This window comes from Dryobates pubescens, chromosome 19 (genome assembly GCF_014839835.1).
Source record: "Dryobates pubescens isolate bDryPub1 chromosome 19, bDryPub1.pri, whole genome shotgun sequence".
In the NCBI taxonomy this organism is placed as follows: Eukaryota; Metazoa; Chordata; class Aves; order Piciformes; family Picidae; genus Dryobates; species Dryobates pubescens.
This window is the reverse complement of record NC_071630.1, coordinates 13,363,099-13,385,388: the sequence shown is the minus strand read 5'-3', so window position 1 is coordinate 13,385,388 and position 22,290 is coordinate 13,363,099. Positions and strand designations below refer to the sequence as shown.

General features: G+C 61.2%; 1 protein-coding gene across 1 annotated transcript in view; it reads left to right on the top strand.

Moving 5' to 3' along the window:
• Positions 1-338: 338 nt before the first annotated feature.
• Positions 339-22,290, top strand: part of PIEZO1 (piezo type mechanosensitive ion channel component 1) — a 30,974-nt gene continuing 9,022 nt past the window's right edge. The window contains 29 exon segments of the mRNA XM_054170296.1: positions 339-435; positions 7,832-7,927; positions 9,110-9,232; positions 9,587-9,629; positions 9,716-9,872; positions 11,452-11,587; positions 11,996-12,209; positions 12,396-12,561; positions 12,758-12,862; positions 12,973-13,074; positions 13,077-13,226; positions 13,928-14,188; positions 14,260-14,374; positions 14,508-14,686; positions 15,453-15,601; positions 15,787-15,966; positions 16,046-16,134; positions 17,307-17,464; positions 17,546-17,722; positions 17,854-17,979; positions 18,070-18,270; positions 18,358-18,562; positions 18,701-18,805; positions 19,185-19,338; positions 19,870-20,113; positions 20,610-20,706; positions 20,812-20,980; positions 21,056-21,145; positions 21,291-21,376. Of these exon segments, the coding sequence (XP_054026271.1) occupies positions 372-435; positions 7,832-7,927; positions 9,110-9,232; positions 9,587-9,629; positions 9,716-9,872; positions 11,452-11,587; positions 11,996-12,209; positions 12,396-12,561; positions 12,758-12,862; positions 12,973-13,074; positions 13,077-13,226; positions 13,928-14,188; positions 14,260-14,374; positions 14,508-14,686; positions 15,453-15,601; positions 15,787-15,966; positions 16,046-16,134; positions 17,307-17,464; positions 17,546-17,722; positions 17,854-17,979; positions 18,070-18,270; positions 18,358-18,562; positions 18,701-18,805; positions 19,185-19,338; positions 19,870-20,113; positions 20,610-20,706; positions 20,812-20,980; positions 21,056-21,145; positions 21,291-21,376 (4,141 nt within the window). The 5' untranslated portion in view covers positions 339-371.

Sequence of the window (22,290 nt, the reverse complement as noted above, 5' to 3'; positions counted from 1 at the left end):
ATATCAGCTGTGGCGGCCCGAGCCGAGGCGAGCGGAGCCGAGCGGGCGGTGCCGCGTCTAGAGACGGCGGTAGCGGGGCGGAGGAAAGCGGGGGGTGGATGGGTTGGGGTGGGGGGGGCAAAAGCGCGTCCGTTTGCTGCTCTCCGGGACCGGCCAGTGGGGCCTGCCCAGGCCCGGCGGGGCGGAACGGCTCGGCTCGGCTGAGCACCGATCGGCTCAGCTAAGCTCAGCTCGGCACGGCTCTGCTGGGCACGGCTCAGATCGACGCGCCGCGGCTCGGCTTGGCTAGGGACGGCACGGCTCGGCTCGGCACAGCTCGGCTTGGCTCGGAACGGCACGGCTCGGCTCGGCACGGCTCGGCGGGACATGGGATGGAGCGGCGGGTGCTGTGTGCGGGGCTGTACTGGCTGCTGCTGCCGCTCGCTCTGCTCGCTGGTGAGTGCTCGGGGAGTGTTTTTGCGGTGCAGGAGGGCTTTGGGGCGCTCGGGTTATGTGCCACGGCCGCGAGTGAGCCGGGCGCGGAGTGTCCCCACCCCGGGAAGAGCCGCCGGCAGCCCCGGGAGTGGTGACAGAAGCCCCCCTCTACGAAGCCTGGAAGGTGGGACCCACCCCAGCCCTAAACCACCTTGCACGGTTCCCCCCAAACCCACGAGATGCCCCCGGCGCTATGGGGGACTCCTTCCAGACTTCCCCAGCCCCACATAGGGCCATTCTACGTGCCCCCCCCCCAGCGCTATGGGGGACTCTTCCAGACCTATCTTCAGCTCTTGCGGCGGACCATGCTGCATGCCCCACCCCAGCCCCACGGGGGATTCTTCCAGATCCCCCCCAGACCCACACGGGACTCTTCCAGACCACCTCTCCAGCCCCCCGCGGGACTTTATTTTGCATGGCCCCCTCCAGCCCCGCAGGTACTCTTCCAAACCCGCCAACCCCACGGGGGACTCCTCCAGAGCCCCCCAGGGGAGCACCTGCCCTCCCCGTCCCATAGGGAGCTACCCTATGTGTCCCCCTTGAGCCCCACGAGTGACTCCTCCACCCCCCACCTTTCAGCCCCACGAGGGACCCTCCCAGCCCCATGCGGAACCGAGCCCAGCCTCAGGAAGCGCTGCAACTTCTCCCGGTCGTGTCTGTGTGTGCGTGTCCCTCCTGTCCCCCACCCCGGGCACAGCCAGTGGGCACCCCCACCTCTGCCGCTAGGGGCCAGCTGATACCGAAAGCATTCCAGTTTGGACACCCCCTTGTCACCCCGCTCACTCCTGTGGCTGTTGCATGGTGGGAGGCAAAGAGGGTGCTGGGACAAACCAGCTCACGGGGTGCAGCCGGCACGGGTGATGCTTGGGGGAGGGTGCATGTGCGGGGAGGTGGCACCCATGCGGGTGCCATCCCAGTGCCGTGGAGGGGAGCAGGGCACCCACCTCGGCTGCACGCTTTCCGAGCCGTTCCTAACGTTCGGAGGTGGATCCACCACCCAGCGAGGCAGCCGTCTGGCTACTGCTCTGGAAAATCCCCGTGTGCTGGGACGCGGAGCAAGAATCGGCTCTTTGAACCCTGGCTGCTGGGGTGGAGGGGGGAGCCCCTTTTTGGGGGGGACACACAAACTCTGTTTGCCTTTCGGTAGACGCAAAGGAAAGGAAAAAAAAACCCTCTCCATAAACAGGATTGTTCAACGGGCTCCTTGTGCTGGGGGGGGTGGGGAGGGCACGGACAGGGCTTGGCTGCCCTCGCTGCCTGCACGCCGCCCATACTGCTGCACCGGCAGCCGGGGGACGATGGGGTGGCATGGCTTTTGGGGGGGGCATCACGCCGAAAAGAAAAGGGTGGTGCACCCAACACGGTGGCAGATCCACCTGAGCGGCCCCCTGGCCTGGGTTGTGTTTATTTTCTTTCGGGGGGGGGTGGGGGAGTGGGGGAGGCGGTGTTGGTTGTGCCACCCGTGTGGGGTGAGCGCGGCTGGAGAAGGAAGTTGGTGATGGTTGGAAGGGGGGGGGGGAAAGCAGCTTTTTCTTTACTGGTTTTTACTGGAGTGACTCAGTGCGTGGCGCAGGATGTGAGGAGGTTTAATTATAACCCTGAGGAGGAGCGGGGCTGGGGAGGGAAGGTGGCCCACTGCCCCCTCCTCGGCCTGGGGGGGTGACAAGTGGGGGCAGGGGAGCTGCTGGGTGCGTGCCACGGGCACACGGGGTGACACGTGGCTTTTGGGTGCAGGCTCCCGCTTGGGGCCCTTGTCCTCGGCTGTGCCACTTCGGCCCCAGGTCCGTGCTGGGTTTGCTTGTCTGCTCGCCCTGCTTTGTCATGGGGACTTGTACCGGGGGCCCGCCGCCTCCCGTGGCTGGGGGTGCTGGGGGTGACGTTAATGTGTCCCCACAAGGAGCTCAGAGGTGGCTTGTTTAAATCTGGGGCTCCACTTGGGCAGGGGCTGTGATGGGTGAGCAGCCTTCCCCCTGCTCTGGATGTATGTGAGGGGTGACTCGGGGGGATCCAGGGGACCCCAAGCCCCCCACACGTAGATGGGGGAGACTGAGGCATGGGGGAGAACGGAAGAGCTGCTGGACCACGACCTGCCTGTAGCCTTTCCTTCCCCAGCAGTTAGGCTCTTCCCAAACGTCCGGAGGATGTTTGCTCCCGGCTCCCGGCCAGCTCTGGAGCCCGTGGAGGGGCAGGAGCTGGGCCCCCCCTCACGGCACAGGTTGGGGCAGCCTCCCCCACCCCCCAGCTTCCCACAGCTGGCACAACCATGGGCCCCCACGCTGCAGGTCCACGGGCTGTGTCCCCACCCTGGCACAGGGCAGTGCCAGGCTTTATGGGGATAGTGGGATGCATGGAGGTGGGGGGCACACAGCCCGTGGGGTGACTGGGGTAGGGGCTCTGCGTGGCAGCCCCCAGGCTGGGTGGCAATCCAGGCTGTGCCAGTTGCAGTGTGGCTCTGTGAGGGGTGACAATGACACTGCCCCTCTCTGTGCCATGCCCCCCAAACTGAGGAGCTCGATTCAGGGTGGGGTGAGGACACACCTGGCTAACCCCCCCCCCCACGGAGGAGGTGTTGGGGTGCCCCTGGCTGGCTGTGGGTGGCACAGGGGGCTGGTGCCCAGCTGGATGCTGGCAGGCGTGTGGGCTGCAGCCGGCTGCCTCCTGCGGTCAGGTGCTTTTTATAAAAGAAAGGGAAATAAAAAGAGGAGGAAAAAAAAACAGCAGAACGTTAAAAAAAAAAAAAAGACAGCAAAGAAATTAAAGAGGCAGCAGGGCCAGGGCTGTGTCCAGCAGCAGCTCACTGCTGCTTCCTGCCCTGGCACGCAGGGCAATGGGAGGCTGCCTGCAGCCTGCCCCGGTGCTGCCCAGCTTGAGGTGCCAGCCGCCCCTGGGTGCCCATCTCCCTGGATGCCCACCTCCCAAGGTGCCTGTCTCCCTGGAGTGCCCAGCTCCACAGAGTGCCCATCTTCCCAGGGGATCTATTTCCCTGAGGTGCTCATCTCCCCTGGGATGTCCATCTCCCTGGAGCACCCGTCTCCCAAGGGTGCCTTTCTTCCCCAGGTGCATGTCTCCCTGGGGTGCCCATCTCCACAGGTTATCTGTCTCCTGGAAGTGCCCCTCTGCTGAAGGTGCCTGTCTTCTCAAGGTGCCCATCTCCCTGGGATGCCCATCTCCTTTGGGATATCCATCTCCCCCATGTGCCCATCACTGTGAGGTGTCCATGTCCCCGGGGTGTCCATCTCCCCAGAGTGCCCATTTCCCCTGTGTGCCCATCTCTCCCAGGTGCTTCTCTCCCTGGAGTGCCTGTTTCCTTGGGATGCCCACCTCACCAGGGTGCCCATCTCCCTGAGGTGCCTGTCTCTCCAGGCCTGAGCCCTTTGTACAGCTCTATTTATCCCTTTCCCCCCTTATCACCTGAGTTGCCGCAGAGTCCTGGGGTGCCTGGGGAGTGGGTGAGGAGCTGGGGGGTGGGGTGGTGGTCTTTGGATTCTGCTTGGCAGTGCCATATGGCAGACATTGGCATGGCCCTGAGCTGAGTGTGTGAAATACTGTGGTGGAGCTGGGAATGTTTGATGCAATGGGAATATGGGTCCTTGTGTGCCGTTGGGTGGCATGCATGGGCATCCCAGTGCTGAGCCCGTGGCTCTGGGGATTCCTTGGCATGAGCTGTGCCATCCTGGCATGTGCCCAGTGTAGGGGCTGCAGGTGCCAGGCAAAGGGGAGTCCCCAGGCCCTGGGGTGGCTGCTGCATTCCCTGCCTCACTGCATGAGCTGCTGGCTGGTTACTGGGATTTCCCAGGCTGGCAGCAGTGGCACCAGCTGGCACCCAGCCTGTTGCCCTCCTGGGGTGTCTCCCATGGGATCCCCTGGGAGCAGGGCTGGCTGCTGCCTCAGCGCTGGCAGGAGTGGGATTCACTTTCCATAAAAACAGGATATGGCAGGAGGGCTGGTGGGGCTGAGCCCTCTTCCCGGAAAGAGGAGCTGTGCCTGGGAACGTGCCCGCGGCAGGCTCTGCGGGCACGGCCCTGGCGCTCTGCAGGCATGGCCGCGGGCTCCCTGCTTCGGGGCTGACTGCATTCTGGGATGGGCAGAAATCCCACGGGAAGGACCTCCAAGGCTGGAGCTTGTCAGCCTGCCTCTGGTTTGCAGCCAGCTGGTGCAGAAGGCAGAGTGCAAAGTGGTGCCCAGGAGGACGCTGCCTGGGCTCCCCTGACCCTGGGGATCTCGGCTGGGGGTTGGTTAACTGGGAGCTGGAGGGAAGCAGCTTGGCCGAGCTGCCTGGCTCCGGCAGCAGGTAACGGATCCGTGTGGATGCAGCAGGGCAGGCAGGGAATTAATGAGCTCCTCTAATTAATGCTGGGTGGCCACAGGTCCCAGCAGAGCCAGTGCCGGTGCCAGTTGCTGTATGGACGTGAGGGGGACGGTGCTGGGGGACTCAGACCCACCTTTCCCCGGGTGGTTGGGTATAGAGCTATCCCTGGCGCTGCCTGGGCACGGAATGGTGCCCAGTTTGCAGGGAGGGGACTGGACCAGACCCCAGCCCTCTCCCTCAGCCACCATTCCCATGCTTCCCCATCCTGATGGCAATAGGAGAGACCTCAGTGCCAGCTCTCCCCACCAGGTCCCTGCCTTCCCCTGGGATCCCTGGCAATCCCAAACCCTTCCCACGGGATTATCCCACCAGTGGTGTGAAGGAATCCCAGCACGTCTCTCCCATCTCCCCTGCACTGGGATTTGTCCTCATTAAGGCTGTTAATGCTGGAAGCTCAGGCAGTGAATTCCCTGGCAGTTCCTGACTCCCTAGGGTGATGGGTCTGGGAAAGCAGGGATTTGGGGTGTGGATTTGGGATAACCTCGGGGAGCACTGCAGAGGTGCACGACATGGGCCAAATCCTGCCCGGTGCATGCAGCAGAGGCGAGGCCACAAGGGATTGTGGGTGCTGCTGGCATGGGGAGGGGGTCATTGGGTGCCATGACCCTGCACCCACCCACCCACCTGGCTCCCCATGGGGAGGTGGGTGTGGGCAGACAGGTTTGGCTGCGGGGTTGCTCTCCCCACACACCAAACTGGTTTTTCTCCCCGTGCTGGCACTTTCCCTGCTGTCAGCAGGGCAGGAAACCGGTTTCCTCCCACTCTGAAGGATGGAGCACCCACACCCCGCTGCAGCCAGCCCCGCTGAGGAGATGTGGGTGCCAACCTGGGCACTGTGGGTGCTCCCCAAACGGGCTGTGTCGTGCTGGGGGGCTGCTCCCTTCAGCATATTTTTTTTCCCGACCCCTTTTCTCATCCTCAAGTTCTTAAAAGCTGGTTGAAGCTGCTGCTGCAGTGAGCACTGACCACCCCCCGGGAGCTCTCCCGGTGATACTGGGAGCTGCCAACCAGGGGGTCCCAGGGTGCTGGTGCAGCCTTGGGGTGCTCTGCGTTTCTCTTCCCCCTGCCACCGGCAACCCTCGGCCACTGCCACTGGGATGCCTACTGTGTTCTGGCTAATGTCCCCAATCCCGGGGGGCTGGTGGCATAAAATGCCATCACGGGTGCCCAGTGATGCCCGTGGGTCTTCCCACAGTGCCCCACAGCCCTACAGCCTTTGGGTAGACCCCAACCCCGGCAAGGCGAGAAGGGTTCTGTCCTCTCTGTGCCACCGGCACCGCAGCTGGGGCAGATTCACCCTGAGGATCCCGCCCTGGCTCGGGTGTCGGTGCCAGGATGGGGGGTGTCGGTGGCAGTGGTCGTGCTGAGGGGGTGCCGGCTGGCTCCCAGTGCCGCGGAGCCGCTCGCCCCCGCGGCGGGAGGGCTGCTCGGAGCTCCTCTCGGCTCCTCTCGCCCCGCTGGCGCGGGACGGGGAATATTTGCTCCATGAGATCATGGTTTGCCGAAACAGGGCCAGCAACCGCTCTCGGCAGCGTGCGGGGAGGTGACGAGCCCTGGGGGTCATCGCCCAGCGGCAACTGGTGGGATGGTGGTCCCGGTCCCCCCCACCCATGCAGGGGAGCTGCCTGTGCAGCCCGGGGGAAGGCAGTGGCTGGGGACCATGCTGTGGGGCCGAGAAATGAATGGGGTTAGCCCCAATGAGTGCTGTGGGGGATGTGTCCCGGTGCACGCCTGGGTGCTTCCCCTCCCACCGCCCCTGCGCCCTCTGAGGACCCCTTGCTGTCCCCAGGCTGCGTCGTGTGTGTGTCCCCTGCACTGTCCCCCGGCCCAGGATGGGCTGTCCCGTTGCAGCCCGGTAAACACAGGAAGGGCTGTGCCGGGCTGGTGGGACACAGCACGTCCCCTGGCTCCCAGCCTGGCGCCCCTCACTCCCTCTTCCCGAGGGCACACTTGGTCCCCTCTGCCTCATCTCCTTCCCAAGTGGGCTGCCAAAGGGAGCACCCCACGCAGAGCTGGCATCCCCAACACCATCCCTTTCTGAGGGGTCCCCCCTGCCAAACAGGGGTCCCCCCAGCGTGCTGGGTGGGGGCATGGGGACATGTCCTTCTGGCTGGCCGGGGAGGAGCCAAGAGGGATGTCCTGGGACCATGCAGGGTGAGGGCACAGTTGAAACTTTTGTGTCCAGCACTGATTTCTTTGGTGGGTGTCTCACAGTGGCCATGCCCACCACCGCGGCCTCACGGCTGGGTGTTCTCAGAGCTGTCCCACGGCTGGTTCCCAGCTCACACCAGTGCATATGCTGGTGTCTGTCACCGCTGGCCTGGCATATGCATGCAGGGAATGCTGTGTCCCCAGCCAGGGTGGCAGCTGCCCTGGGCTGTCCCTGTCCCTGTTCTGTGGGGTGCAGGCTCAGCCCAGCTCCTCCAAGGGTTTCATGCCTGCAAACAAGCTGTAATTTATGTCTAAAAATAAGCAAGGGGAAAGGTGATGAGGTGCTGGCACACCCAGAGCAGGCCTGGGTTCAGGTGAGGGGCTGGGTTAGCTCTGGGGTGACTGTGGGTAGGAGTCCCAGCATGGTCACGGGGGTCCCGTGGCTGTGGGGTCCCTGCAAACCTCAGCATGGTCCTGTAGCAGTGATGTGGAGATGCAGCAGATTTTGCTTGTGGTTCTCATCCCCCTGTCACCCAACACGTCTGGGGATGTTCCCCCAGCCCTGTGCCACCTGTGTTGGTCACTGGGACTGACCCAGCCTGGAGTTCTGCTCATGTCCCTCACTTCCCGCTGGCATCTCTGGAAGGCTTGAGCCCACCTGGGACTTGCTGTCACGCTGGGATGCCTCTCGCTTTGGGGTGTCCCTCACCATGCAGGTTGAGGTGCCATCCTCTGAGATCCTTGGGGTGGAGGGATGCCACCAGGAGCCTGGTGGGGTACGTCGCCCTCCCCATGCCACCTCCCCAGCACTAATCCTGCCCATACCTTTCCCCCCAGCCTGCCTTTTCCGCTTCAACGTCCTCTCCCTGGTGTACCTGCTCTTCCTGCTGCTCCTGCCCTGGTTCCCGGGGCCTTCCCAGAGCTCTGCTCGAGGTAAGGGGCTCAGCTTGGGGTGCAGAGACCGGGCAGGTAGAGTGGGCAGCGAGGTGGGCACCATGCGGGCAGCGCGGGGGCTGCCAGCTGCTCTCTGGCAGGTACCTGCTGTCCTTCCCCTGCGGTTTGCCCGCCCTGAGGCGGGCAGCGTGGCTCCGTGTGGCAGCCTGGCTCTGTTAATTATAGCCCAGCATGGCTATTAATAGGCCTCCAGCTCCAAAATGGCCAGTTCTGAGCCCCAGCCTTATTAACCACAAACCTCAGGGCTGGGCTGTGCCCACAGGGTGGGCAGCGATGTGCCACAAGCGGCCCCGTCACCCTCTGAGGGCACGTGGGGCACGTCCCCCGTGGTGGGCATGCGTTGGAAATGCATCATTTGTGGTGGCTGCATCCCCCCCACAATGGGTGCATGGAGTTTAGTGGGCACTGGGTGCCCACAGCTCCACTGTCTCCTTGTCCTTTGTGCCAGGCTGAGCCGCGCTGTAACACAAGCCGGGCAGCGCCTGGCACGGCCGCAGCTAAAAGCTCTGCCCTCTGAATATTTCATGGGCTCCTAGAGTCCTGCAGCCTGGATTTCACGTGGATTTACAGGAAAAAACAAGCAGAGGGAGAATTTTTGGCCCCAGTCCTCTCTCCAGCCAGCGTACAGCTGCGGTGGGCTCGCTGCCTGCCCCGTGGCCAGGAAAATGGGCACGCCGCCCGGGGAGCAGGGTGGGATGGGGGCATGGCTGCAGCTGGTGGAAGGTCTGACAGGGCTCACGGTGTGGGGGAACCCTTGGCACCCACCCACGACGCCCCCTCGCCCCTCTCCCTCCCCCCCCAGGATGTTCCATCAGAGATCAGGATGGGCTTGGTGAACTGCAGCCTGAGGCTAGTGCTGGGAAGCACCCAGTGCCAGCTGGGTGGGGTGGTTGGTGGTCCTGGGTCCCTGTGTCACCCCGAGCCTCGGTTTCCCCAGTGATGCAGCAGAGAAGCTGTTCTTTGGCTGGGTGGGTGCACAGTGGGACATGCAGGGTGCTGGTGGGACCATGTCACTGGGACAGACCCCTGGCATTTCTGGGCATGGCTGTGGTGCAGCCCTTCCCATCTCTTCTAAAGGGCTGCTGGGTCCTCTGCTGGGGGATGCTGGCACATTCTGCTGTCACCTCAGGTGGTGGGTGATGGGGTGCCCATGTCTTGCAGGTCACCCTGGCCGCTTTCTCAAAGCTCTGCTGGGGACCAGCATCCTCTTCTCCGTTGCCCACGTTGTTTTCCAAGTATGCCTCTACACACTGCCCGTCCTGGACCAGCTGCTGGGGCCCAGCTGTGAGTACAGGGCGCCAGGGCATGGAGGTGCCAATGCCTGCCCTCACCCCCCTTCACCTCCACTCCTTCAGGCTTCACCTGCTTCCCATTGTTCCCTGGGGCTGGGTCTCCAAACTGGTGACCCTGGGGTGTAGAGATTCCATCCCTCTGGGTGCTGGGGCTCCGGGGGAGGGTCCCAGTCACATACCCAGCACTAGGGGCATTCCGTGCCATGCCAAGGGTGCCTGCTGGGTGCCTACTGTCCTGGACACAGACACCATCCTGAGTGGCAATGGATATGAGGTGCTCTGGGAGAGGCTGGGAGCCTGCCCATCAGGCTCTGCCCAACTCAGCACCCCCCCTGCTTTCCCACAGGCAGCTCCTGGGAGGTCCTTGCCCGCCACATTGGGGTCACCAGGTAAGGACACGCCAGTGGTGGTGGGCTGAGGGCTGGCAGTGGCAAGGAGGACACCCCTGAGCCCTGCACTGTTCTCCTCCCTTTAGGCTGGACTTAAAAGATGTCCCCAACTCAGTGCGTCTGGTGGCCCCTGACGTTGGCATCCTGCTGGTCTCCTCCCTCTGCCTCTGCCTGTGCCGCTCCCTTGTCCCCAAGGCCAGCGCTGCCACCCGCAGCCCAGAGCCCCTGGAGCCCTTGGAGCAGGTGAGAGCCAGCCCTAAGTGCCTTCAGCAGCCTCTCACCCACCACATCCCACCGAGCCCCTGCCGCCTTCCCCGGGCAATGCCGGCTGCGCCCTGTCCTCTACCCAAGGAGGGCAGCCTGGCACACTGGGGATGGGCACATCCAGGGGGGTTGGGGAGCTGGGCAGGAGAGGTTTTGGCCATGTGAGTGAGCGGGAAGAGGTGGAGGGTTGGGTCATCATCATCATCACAGCACCTCACCCTGGCCGGGGTGACTCAGCCGTGGGGGAGTGCTGGTGTTTGCTCCTGCGTTGCCGTAGGGATCCCAGCAAACAGCCCAGCACATCATAGGATGTGGCAGCTGTGCTGTGCCAGCCCTGCCTGGCAGTGCCAGTGGGGCACCGGGGCGCTGTGCTCACGGCACTGGGCTCACCAGATGGACACAACCCCGCACTGGTGGCACCTCCCCAGCTCAGCAGACACCCCCCAGGGCTCAGTCCTGCATTGGGGTGCTCCCCAGGCTGTAACTGGAGCACTGATGGATGCCTTTGCTGTGAGTGGGGAGGCAGCCTGGAAAAAAGCTGAGTGCTGGGAACCCAGGAGGCAGTGCCAAGATCAGCAGCTGCCTGTGGAGGAGCTTTCCAAGAGGCTAATGGGATAAACACAGCCAGGAGCTGCACAGCAGCAAGCAAGGTATCCTGGCTGTCCACCCTTGTTCTGACCAAACCCCAGCATGGTAGAGGTCAGAAGGGACCTCTGGAGATCACCTGGTCCAAGCCCTCTGCTAAAGCAGGGTCACCCACAGCAGGCTGCCCAGGCAATGTCCAGGCAGGTTTGGAATCTCTCCAGAGAAAAAGACTGCACAACCTCCCTGGGCAGCCTGCTCCAGGGCTCCAGCACCCTCACAGCAAAGAAGTTTCTCCTCATCTTCATATGGAACCACCTGGGTTCCAGTTGGTGCCCACTGCCCTTTATCCTGTCACTGGGCACCCTTAAGAAGAGTCTGGCCCCATCCTCTTGCCCCCCACCCTTTAGCTCTTGCTGAGCATTGAGCAGATCCCCTCTCAGGCTGCTCTTCTCCAGGCTAAACAGCCCCAGGTCTCTCAGCCTTTCCTCCTCACAGAGATGCTCCAGGCCCCTCAGCATCTTTGTAGCTTCCACTGGACTCTTTATTAACCACAAGTAGTTCCCTGTCTCTGTTGAACTGGGAAGCCCAGAACTGGCCACAATACTTCAGCTGTGGCCTCACTAGGGCAGAGTAGAGGGGAAGAAGAACCTCCTTTAACCTGCTGGCCACACTCTTCCTCATGCACTCCAGGAATCCATTTGCCTTCTTGGCCACGAGGGCACATTGCTGGCTCATGGGGAGCTTGTTGTCCCCCAGCACTCCCAGCTCCTTCTCCCCAGAGCTGCTTTCCAGCAGGTCACCCTCTCACCTGTGCTGCTGCAGGGGTTATTCTTCTGCAGGTGCAGGACCCTACACTTGCCCTTGTTGAACTTTGTGAGGTTGTCTCAAGTGTGGAAACCAAGGCACAGCCAGGAGCAGCCTGGAGCTGCCTGGTGTCCAGTCACAGGGCTCACACCACGTTCTCTCATGGCAGGGGGAAGAAGACACAGAGCAGCAAGGCGGCAGGGCTGAGAGGGCTGCGCTGCTCAGCACCAGGCTGCGGGAGACAGCTCACTGGCTGCTCTGGGCCGCTGGGAAGGGTTTGGCCGTCCTGCTGCTGGCCTTGGCTGGTGGGTACAGAATGTGGGGGGCATGCAGAGGGCTGGGGGTGTCTGGTGGGCATGCTGATTGGTCCAGAAGTGAATGCTTCATGCAAGAGGGTGTTCAGTCTGAGGGTTATTTGGTCCAGGGAGATGCTGGGTCCAGTGGGATGCTTGGTCCAAGGGGATGCTGGGTTCAAGTGGTGCTTGGTCCAGTGGGATGCTTGGTCCAAGGGGATGCTGGATCTGGTTGACACTCAGTCTAGGGAGAGGCTTTGTCTGGATGATGCATGGTCCAGGAGTGTGCTTGGTCTGGGAGATGTTTGCTCCATGTTGGGATGCTCAGTCTGGGCCATGCTGGGTGCAGGGGGACACTCAGGCAGGGGCTGCCTGGCTGGAGGAGCCTCAGCCGTGCTCTGACTGCCTGCTGCTCCCCAGGGATCACCCTGCCCTCCGCCTCCTCCAGCATCTACTACCTGCTCTTCGTGGGGCTCTGCACGTGGTGGGCCTGCCACCTCCCTGCCAACCGCCTGGCCTTTGACATCCTCTGCATCCTCGTTGGCATCTACACTGCCAGCCACATCCTCTGCCTCTATGCCTACCAGACACCCTTCATCCAGGGGGTCTTCCCACCCCCCACCATCTGGGCACGGTGAGTCCATGGGGAGAAAGCCATGCCACAGGTCCCTGTGCCACCCTGGGGGAGCAGCCCGATGTCCTGCTTGGCCCCCATCCTGCTGCAAGGTCCCCGTGTGCCATGCCAGTACCAAGACAGGACACTGGCTCATTGGTGGGGGTCCTGGTTTGGGGGGTAAGGCCACCTGCTCTGTTCCCACAGGTTGTTTGGCTTCAAGGACATCATCCTGTACCACAACTGCTCCTGGCCCAACGCTCTGGAGCTCAACACCAGCCACCCCTGGCCTGTCTATGCCAACCCTGGCATCCTGCTCCTGCTCTACTACACTGTGGCCACCCTGGTGAAGCTGCGCCGCCGGGATGCCAAGGTGAGGGTCTGCTGGAACCCGTGGTGATGCCCCCTGTGCCCCAGGGCTCTGACTGCCGCAACTCTGGTACTGTGGGTGCCCAGTGAAAGGGAGGTGGGGGGCAGTGGGGTGAAAGTGGCTGGGTGGTGTCTGAGCAAGAGGTTGGAGCATGATCCTGCTCCCTCAGTGGGTCTGAGCTGGCTCTTGCCCCTCATAGAGATCCATGGCACGGGCACAGCTACCAACAAGATGCCCGGCAAGGGAGCTGGTGGAGCTGGAGAGCTGGCCCAAGGACACTGACGGTGTGACTGAGGACACCAAGGTGAGTTTGGGATGGCTGTGCCCCAAGGCGATGCCCAAGCTAGGAGGGGAGTGGGTGTGGGTTGCTCCAGGGCCGTCAGGGTGGGCTCTGAGTCCTCTCTGCACCCCCAGCCCATGCTGTCCCCCAGCACGGGGAAGCCAGGCAGCGGCACCGAGAACTGCACCGTCCATGTCATGGCCAACTCGCCACAGCCAGGTAAGCTGTCGCTGTCACCTCCCCAGACCCTGCCTGGGCCCTGGGGGGTGGCTCACTGTCCCCCTCCCCATGGCCAGGCAGGAGGCGTCCCTCCGAGCGACTGCTCCTGCGCACCCTGGGCCACGTCGTCATGAAGCAGAGCTACGTCTGCGCCCTCATCGCCATGATGGTAAGGGCCTGGGAAGGGGACATGGCAGGGGGAGGGGGGGATGTGGTGGGGACCTCCTGGGCTTGACATGAGCTGGCAATGTGTACTGGCAGCCCAAAAAGCAACCATGTCCCAGGTTGCATCAGAAAAAGCAAGGGAGGTGATTCTGCCCCTCTGCTCTGCTCTTCTGAGACCCTAGCAGGGCTACTTTGTTCAGCTCTGGAGCCCCCAACACACGAAGGATATGGATCTAGTTGGAGAGGGTCCAGAGGAGGGCCACAAAGATGATCAGAGGGCTGGAGCACCTCTCCTATGAGGACAGGCTGAACCTGTTGGCTCTGTTCAGCCTGAAGAAGAGAAAGCTTTGGGGAGACCTTAGAGCAGCCTTCCAGTACCTGAAGGTGGCTACAGGAAAGCTGGAGACATACAGTGCTTCATAAGGACATGTGGTGACAGGACAAGGAGTAGTGTTAACCTAGAGCAGGGTAGATTGAGATTGGGCATTAGGAAGTTGTTCTTTACTGTGAGGGTGGTGAGGCACTGGAGTAGGTTGCTCAGAGAAGTTGTGGAAGTGTTTAAGACCAGGCTGGATGAGGCTTTGAGCAACCTGGTCTAGTGGGAGGTGTCCCTGCCTATGGCAAGGGGCTGGAACTAGCTGATCTTTGATATCTCTTCCAATTCAAGTCATTCTATGATGAATGTCTTATCCTGCCTGCCCCTAGGTGTGGAGCATCACCTATCACAGCTGGCTGACCTTCGTGCTGCTGCTCTGGGCATGCCTGATCTGGATAGTGCGGAGTCGGCATCACTTCGCCATGCTCTGCTCGCCCTTCCTCCTCCTCTATGGTATCACTCTCTGCAGCCTTCAGTATGTCTGGGGCATGGACCTGGTCCCCGAGCTACCCACCCGTGTTGGCTTCATGAGCCTTGAGCAGCTGGGCCTGGTGCACCCCAAATATCCCTGCTTGGACCTGGGGGCTAAGGTAAGCTGGGTGTCCCTTGTCCCTGTCCCAAACAGCACCCAGCTGTCCCCGCTCACTGCTTGCCCCCACAGCTCCTGCTCACCTTGACCTTCTGGCTGCTGCTGCGGGACTTTGTCAAGGAGAAGGTGCTGACGAGGAGGAGTCCAGCCACCCCACTCCTGGAGGTGACTATCTCCTCAGATACAGGTGAGGACTCCTGGTGTCACCCATCTGGAGAGACCCTGCGCCGAGCAGAGCAGTCCTGAGGGCCTGGAGGGAGCCTGCTCCTGGCTGAGCATCCCCATGGTGCAAGCACGCAGCGCCCTGCCTGCCCTTGCAGAGTCCAGCCGGCAGCGGGAGGTGCTGAAGGCGCTGGGCGCCCTGGTGACGGACTTCTACGCCAAGTACTGGATCTGCGTCTGCGCCGGCATGTTCATCGTGGTCAGCTTCGCCGGCCGCCTCGTGGTCTACAAGATTGTCTACATGTTCCTCTTCCTCCTCTGCCTCACCCTCTTCCAGGTAAGGGGCACCAGACTCCTCTCCTGCAGTGCTCAAGGCTTGGGGTGGAGTGGCTGGAAAGCTCCCCAGTGGAAAAGGGCCTGGTCTGGGGTGGTTGGTCCACAGCTGAAGATGAGCCAGTGTGTGTGCCCAGGGGGCCAAGAAGGCCACCAGCATCCTGGCTTGGATCAGCAATAGTGTAACCAGCAGGACCAGGGATTGTCCCACTCTACTCAGCACTGGTGAGGTCATACCTTGAGTACTGGGTTCAGTTTTGGTGCCCTCACTCCAAGAAGGGTATTGAGGTGCCAGAGTGGGTCCAGAGAAGGGCAACAAAGTTGTTGAAGGGTCTGCAGAAAAAGTCTTGTGAGGAGCAGCTGAGGGAACTGGGGTTGTTCAGCCTGAGGAAAAGGAGGCTGAGGGGAGACCTTCTGGCTCTCTACAGCTCCCTGAAAGGAGTTTGGAGACAGACAGGGGTCAGTCTCTTCTCCCAGGGAACAAGCAACAGGACAAGACAGGAAGAAATGGCCTCAAGTTGCACCAGGAGAGGTTTAGGTTTGACCTGAGGAAGAATTTCTTCCCCTTGAAGGCTGTCAAAGCCTGGCCCAGGCTTCGCAGAGCCAGAGCAATTTCAAAGCTGTGCAGATGTGGTGCTGAGGGACCTGGTTTAGCGGTGACCTGGCAGTGTTGGGTGAATGCTTGGACTCGATGGTCTTAGAGGTCTCTTCCAACCTACACTATTCAATGATTCCCCAGTGTGTCCTCACGGACGTCCCTGTCCCCACAGGTGTACTACAGCCTCTGGCGCAAGGTGCTGAAGGGCTTCTGGTGGCTGGTGGTGGCGTACACCATGCTGGTCCTCATCGCCATCTACACCTTCCAGTTTGAGGACTTCCCCGTGTACTGGAGGAACATGACAGGTCTCACCGATGAGCAGTGAGTGTCTCTGACCCTGCTGCTGGCAGCCCTCTGGTGGCACCAGGGCATGGCCAAGGGATGTGTTGTACATGGGGAAACTGAGCCACAGGGGGGAATTGAGGTTGAGTTGCAGTGTGGTGGTTCAGTGCCCGTGCAGGGTGGGAGGGCTGTGGCCCCATGCTGACTGTCCTCTTTCTGCCCAGGCTTGGTGACCTGGGTCTGGAGCAATTCAGCGTCTCCGAGCTCTTCACCAGCACCCTCATCCCAGGCTTCTTCCTCCTGGCCTGTATCCTCCAGCTCCATTACTTCCACCGTCCCTTCATGCACATCACCGACCTGGAGCACGTCCCCACCACCACTCCACCCACCAGCCACATTCCTAGGTAGGTCTCCATGCTGGCATGACCCCAACCTTCACCCTGAGACCTCCTCCACGCCTGTTCTGATCCCTCCTCCCTGCAGGCCTGAGGAGCTTCACGGGAGCCGGCTGCTGCGGGACGCAGCTGCTGCTGAGTGCGCCGGGGAGAGCGACTCTGGCACCACATCCCAGGGTACTGAGCAGGCTTGGGCTGGGGTCAGGGCTTGGGAGGGCAGGGAAATGGATTTGAGGTGACCTCTGAATGTGGGAGGGTGCAGTGATGGGTTGGGATGTCACTCAGACCAGGAAGAGGCTGGTTGTGTATGCAGATGGATTTGAGGTGATCTCCAAGTGTGGGAAGGTACAGGAGTGGATTGGGTTGCTCTCCAAGACAGGAAGAAGCTGGGAGGGTTGGGAAATGGATTTGAGGTGACCTCCAAGTGTGGGAGCATACAGCAGTGGATTGGGTTGCTCTCCAAGACAGGAAGAAGCTGGGAGGGTTGGGAAATGGATTTGAGGTGACCTCCAAGTGTGGGAGCATACAGCAGTGGATTGGGTTGCTCTCCAAGACAGGAAGAAGCTGGGAGGGTTGGGAAATGGATTTGAGGTGACCTCCAAGTGTGGGAGCATACAGCAGTGGATTGGGTTGCTCTCCAAGACAGGAAGAAGCTGGGAGGGTTGGGAAATGGATTTGAGATGACCTCCAAGTGTGGGAGCATACAGCAGTGGATTGAGTTGCTCTCCAAGACAGGAAGAAGCTGGGAGGGTTGGGAAATGGATTTGAGATGACCTCCAAGTGTGGGAGCATACAGCAGTGGATTGAGTTGCTCTCCAAGACAGGAAGAAGCTGGGAGGGTTGGGAAATGGATTTGAGGTGACCTCCAAGTGTGGGAGCATACAGCAGTGGATTGAGTTGCTCTCCAAGACAGGAAGAAGCTGGGAGGGTTGGGAAATGGATTTGAGGTGACCTCCAAGTGTGGGAGGATACAGCAATAGATTTGAGGTGACCTCCAAATGTAGGAAGATAGGAGGATGGACTGAGATAACTTCTGAGCCAGGAAAGGGCTGGGCTACAGGACTGGATTGGTGTGTCCTGTGAGCAAAAAATTGAGTGGGAGGGTAGGGTTATGAATTTGGGATGCCCTTCAAGCCAGGATGGAGCAGGGAGGGGATGGAATAGGATGTCTGCCAAGCCAGAGAGGTGCTAAGAGACTATAGAGATGGATGAGGCTGTCCTCCAAGTGTGGGAGGTTGTGGGAATGATTTGGAGTATTCTCCAAGCATGGGAGGATGTGTTGGGATGTCCCCTGAGCCAGGGTGGCTGCAGAGGTGTCCATGATAGTCTGTGTCCCTCTGTCCCTGCAGTGCCCACCAAATGGGGTCTGGTGCTGGAGCGCCTGATCGTGCTGGGCTGGACCTTCTCAGACATGCTGACCCGCACCCAGGTCTTTGTGGGACGGGTGCTGGAGCTCCACATCCTCAAGCTGGTGGCTCTCTACACTGTTTGGGTGGCCTTGGAGGAGGTACCAGCCGTGGGGTGCTGGGGTTGGGGAGGATGCTCTGCTGGGCAGCCCAGGGTGCTGATGTGTCTGGTGCATCACCAGGTATCAGTGATGAACTTCTTGCTGGTGCTGCTGTGGACCTTTGCCATGCCCTACTGCCGCTTCCGGCACATGGCCTCCTGCCTCTCCACCGTCTGGACCTGCATCATCATCATCTGCAAGATGCTCTACCAGCTCAAGATTGTCAACCCCAGCGTGTACACCAGCAACTGCACCCAGGTGCCCCATGCTGAGGGCATGCCTAGGTCTTGGGGTGCTTGCATTGGCACAATGGGGATTCTCTTGCTGGAGGTGGGGTCTGGTGGGAGAGGCTGAGGGGTGCTGATGCCCGGTGGTGCTTCTCGTTGCAGCCTCAGCTCAACAGCACCAACCTGAGCCCTCAGGAGCTGGTCAACTCCACGCTGTACCGTGGCCCTGTGGACCCTGCCAACTGGTTCGGTGTCCGCAAGGGCTACCCCAACTTGGGCTACATCCAGGTAGGCACAGGGACAGCCAGTCCGTGGAGACAGCGTGGGAGGAAGCTCAGTGGCACATTGTGGTCCTGAGCATCCCCTGGTGCCCCCCAGAACCACCTGCAGGTGCTGCTGCTGCTGGTGTTCGAGGCGATGGTGTACCGGCGCCAGGAGTACTACCGCAAGCAGCACCAGCTGGTGGCCCCCGTCACCGAGACCATCTTCGAAGACATCTCGCGCGAGCACCTCGACCAGGGCATCATCAGCTGTGCCAAATACTTCCTCAACTACTTCTACTACAAGTTTGGCTTGGAGGTGGGGAGCAGGTGCTGACAGGGGCCAAGGCTCCCACCATCACTGGCAGCACCCCTAGGGCTGAGCCTTTGCATCTCTGCCCCTCAGATCTGCTTCCTGCTGACGGTGAACGTGATCGGGCAGCGGATGAACTTCCTGGTGATCCTCCACGGCTGCTGGCTGGTGGTCATCCTGACGCGGCGCCGGCGGGCGGCCATCGCCCGCCTCTGGCCCAAGTACTGCCTCTTCCTCGTCGTCTTCCTCCTCTACCAGTACCTGCTCTGCGTGGGCATGCCACCCGCCCTCTGCGTGGGTAAGGGGCAAGGGTTGGAGGAACCCATCCTTTTGGGGAGCACCCACCCTTTGGACGGGTCATGGAGCTAGAGGGCTGTGCGTGGGCACGCTGCCCGCCTTGGGTAAGGGGCTCAGCGTGCCCACTGTGTCCCCCCAGACTATCCGTGGCGCTGGAGCAAAGCCCTCCCCATCAACTCGGCCCTCATCAAGTGGCTCTACCTGCCTGACTTCTTCATGGCACCCAAATCCTCCAACCTCATCAGTGAGTAACCTCCCACCCCAGACCCTGCCACCACCCTGCTCATGGCAATGCCAGGGACATGGGGCACCCCCTGTTCACGGAGTGCCCCAGCCCTCAGTATTGCCCACCCCGTGGGGTGCCCCAATCTTCAGCCAGCTCATGGAGTCCCCCACCCCCTGGTGTTACCCTGGCTGTAAGGTGCTCTAGCCCTTGGCGTTGCCCTTCCCATGGGGTACCACAGCTCTTGGCATCACCCTGCCCACGGAGTGACCCAGCCCCTGGCATCACCCTGCTCATGGGGTGCTCATGGGAACGGAGCTTGTGAATGCCACACCCGTTTCTGGTGGGAGTGGCCTGTCTGAGCCCTGCCCACCCCCTGTGCCACCCTGTGTGCCCACAGATGACTTTGTGCTGCTGCTGTGCGTGGCGCAGCAGTGGCGAGTGTTCGAGGCCGAGCGCACCGCGGAGTGGCTGCAGGCTGCTGGGGACAACAGCGACAGGCTCGACCTGGCACGGGACCCCCACAACCCCACCCCCAACTTCATCCACTGCAGGTGGGTACCTGACACCACAGTGGCACTGCGGCGTGGGCATGGGCATGGGGCGGGATGGGGCATGATGGGACGTGGGGGTGAGAATCTCACGCCTGGGATGGGACAGCCTGGGGTGTGGGCAGGATGGGATCCCCCAGGCAGTGAGACGTGCTGGGATGGGTTGGGACCCCCTTGAAATAGACAAGATGTACACGTAAGGCAGTGAGACTGTTGGGCTGGGACCTCCTAGGATGAGATGGGATGCCTTAGAAGTATGAACAAGATGGGAACCCAAGGCAGTGGGACCTGCTGGGCTGGGATACCCTAGGATGGGGATGAGTTCCTTAGCGGTGGTGCAGTACCCCCATGGGTGCCAGGACCCCCCCAGACTGGGACAAAGCACTCTGTCTTCCATTGTGGAGCTGATGCAGGGAGTGGGACCATGCTGGATTGGTTGGGGAGTAGCACCTTGCAGCACTCCAAAGCCAGCCGGTGCTGAGTGTGGGTGCTCGGAGGGGACAGGGACCTTACTCTGAGCACCCTGTCCTGCAGGTCATACCTGGACATGGCAAAGGTAGTGGTGTTCCGCTACCTCTTCTGGTTTGTGCTGGTGGTGGTCTTCATCACGGGGGCCACCCGCATCAGCCTCTTCGGCCTGGGCTACCTGCTGGCCTGCTTCTACCTGCTGCTGTTCGGCACTGCCATGCTGCGCAAGCCGGCGCGGGCTCGCCTCGTGCTCTGGGACTGCCTCATCCTCTACAACATCACCGTCATCATCTCCAAGAACATGCTGTCGGTGAGGGCTGCTGCGCCCCGCCTCTGCGGTGCTCCCCAGGCTGCTCTGCAGGGACACCCAGCCCTTGGCCATCCCCTGGGGAGGGGATGGGTAGCAGGGCTGTCCCTGGGCAAACCCTGGCGGGATCTGGAGAGCAGGTCTTGTGAGGGAATGGGAGAAAAGGAGGCTGAGGGGAGACCTTCTGTCTCTCTGTAACTTCCCCCAAGGAAGAAACCATAAGACAAGAGGAAACGGCCTCAAGTTGGGCCAGGGGAGGTTTAGGTTGGAGGTGAGAAATTATTTCTTCCCCTTGGGGGTTGTTCAAGGCCTGGCCCAGGCTGCCTGGGGCAGTGGTGGAGTCCTCATCCCTGTAAGAGTTTCAAAGCTGTGGAGCTGTGATGCTGAGGGACATGGTTTAGTAGTGACCAGGCAGTGCTGGGTTAATGATTGGACTCCATGGTCTCAAAGGTCGCTTCCAACCAAAACTATTCCATGATGCTGAACTCTGTCCCCACAGCTCCTCTCCTGCGTCTTCGTGCAGCAGATGCAGAGCAACTTCTGCTGGGTGATTCAGCTCTTCAGCCTGGTCTGCACCGTCAAGGGCTACTATGACCGTGAGTTGCTGGCACCGGGAGGCTCTGGGGGTTGCCCTACCTGAGCTGGTGGGAATGCAGGCAGTTTGGGCTGCTGCCTGACCTGCCTGCACCTCTGCCTGCCAGCCATGGAGATGGGCAAGGACCAGGACTGCTTGCTGCCTGTGGAGGAGGCGGGCATCATCTGGGACAGCATCTGCTTCTTCTTCCTCCTGCTCCAGCGTCGCATCTTCCTCAGCTACTACTTCTTGCATGTCATGCTGGACTTCCAGGCCTCTGCTCTACAGGCTTCCAGGTGGGACTGGAGTCCCAAAGGGTCCCCATAGGTGTCAGGGTGCAGGTGCCCCCCTCACTCTCCTTCTGTCCCCAGGGGCGTTGCGTTGTTCAAGGCCAGCACCCTGAAGAGGATGCGCTACCACCGGCAAGCGGAGAAGAAGTCACTGGCCCAGCTGAAGCGGCAGTGAGTGGGTTTTGGGGGGCACTGGGACCTCCTCTTGCAGCCACCAGCACATTGGGGCACCCCGTGGGTGGGTGGGTGGGTGGATGGGGGTGCCCCTGGGGTGGAGTTTGGCGGAGCAGGCCCTGCAGCAGCCTCTGCCTGGCAGGATGGAGCGGATCCGAGCCAAGCAGGAGAAGCACCACCAGGGGCTACTGCGCAGTGGCATCAGCGAGACAGAGGATGCCAGGGCAGGTGAGAGCTGAGAGGTCCCCCATGTCCCCCAGTCCCTCTCTGGGTACAGTAAGTGACCACAGCCTATTGCTGATGCCCATCCTGGTGGAGCCACACAGATGATTTCTCCATGGGTTGAGAACCTGGCTGAAGGACAGACCTCAGAGTGTTGTGATCAGCTGGACCCCTGTAGCTCGTGGTGTTCCCCAGGGGTCAGGACTGGCTCCAGCCTTGTTCAACATCTCCATCAATGACCTGAGTGAAGGGACAGAATGGACCCTCAGGCAGTTTGCTGATGGTACCAAACTGAGAGGAGTGGTTGCAGCCATTCAGCAAGAGCTGTCCAGGCTGGAGTTGGACAGAGGGGAGCCCCATGAGGTTCAACCAGGGCAAGTGTCCTGCACCTGGGGAAGAATCACTCCCTGCACAAGTACAGGTGAGGGGCTGACCTGCTGGGAAGCAGCTCTGTGGAGAAGGACCTAGGTAAGCTGGTGGACAACAAGTTGCCCAAGAACCAGCAGTGTGCTCTCATGACCGAGAAGGCCAATGGTCTCCTGGGGTGCATGAAGAAGAGTGTGGACAGCAGGTTGAGGAAGGTTATTCTCCCCATCTACTGTGCCCTAAGGAGGCCACATCTGGAGTAGTGGGTTGAGTTCTGGGCTCCCCAGTTCAAGAGAGACCGAGAACTACTGGAGAGAGTCCAATGAAGGCTACAAAGAAGCTGAGGGGACTGGAACATCTCTGTGAGGAGGAAAGGCTGAGAGACCTGAGGCTGCTTAGCTGGGAGGAGAGCAGCCTGAGAGGGGCTCTGCTCTGCAAGAGGATGAGGGGCTAGAGGATGGGGCCGGACTCTTCTCAGTGGTGCTCTGTGACAGGACAAGGGGCAGGGCACAGATTGGAACTCAGGGAGCTCCATGCGAAGATGAGGAGAAACT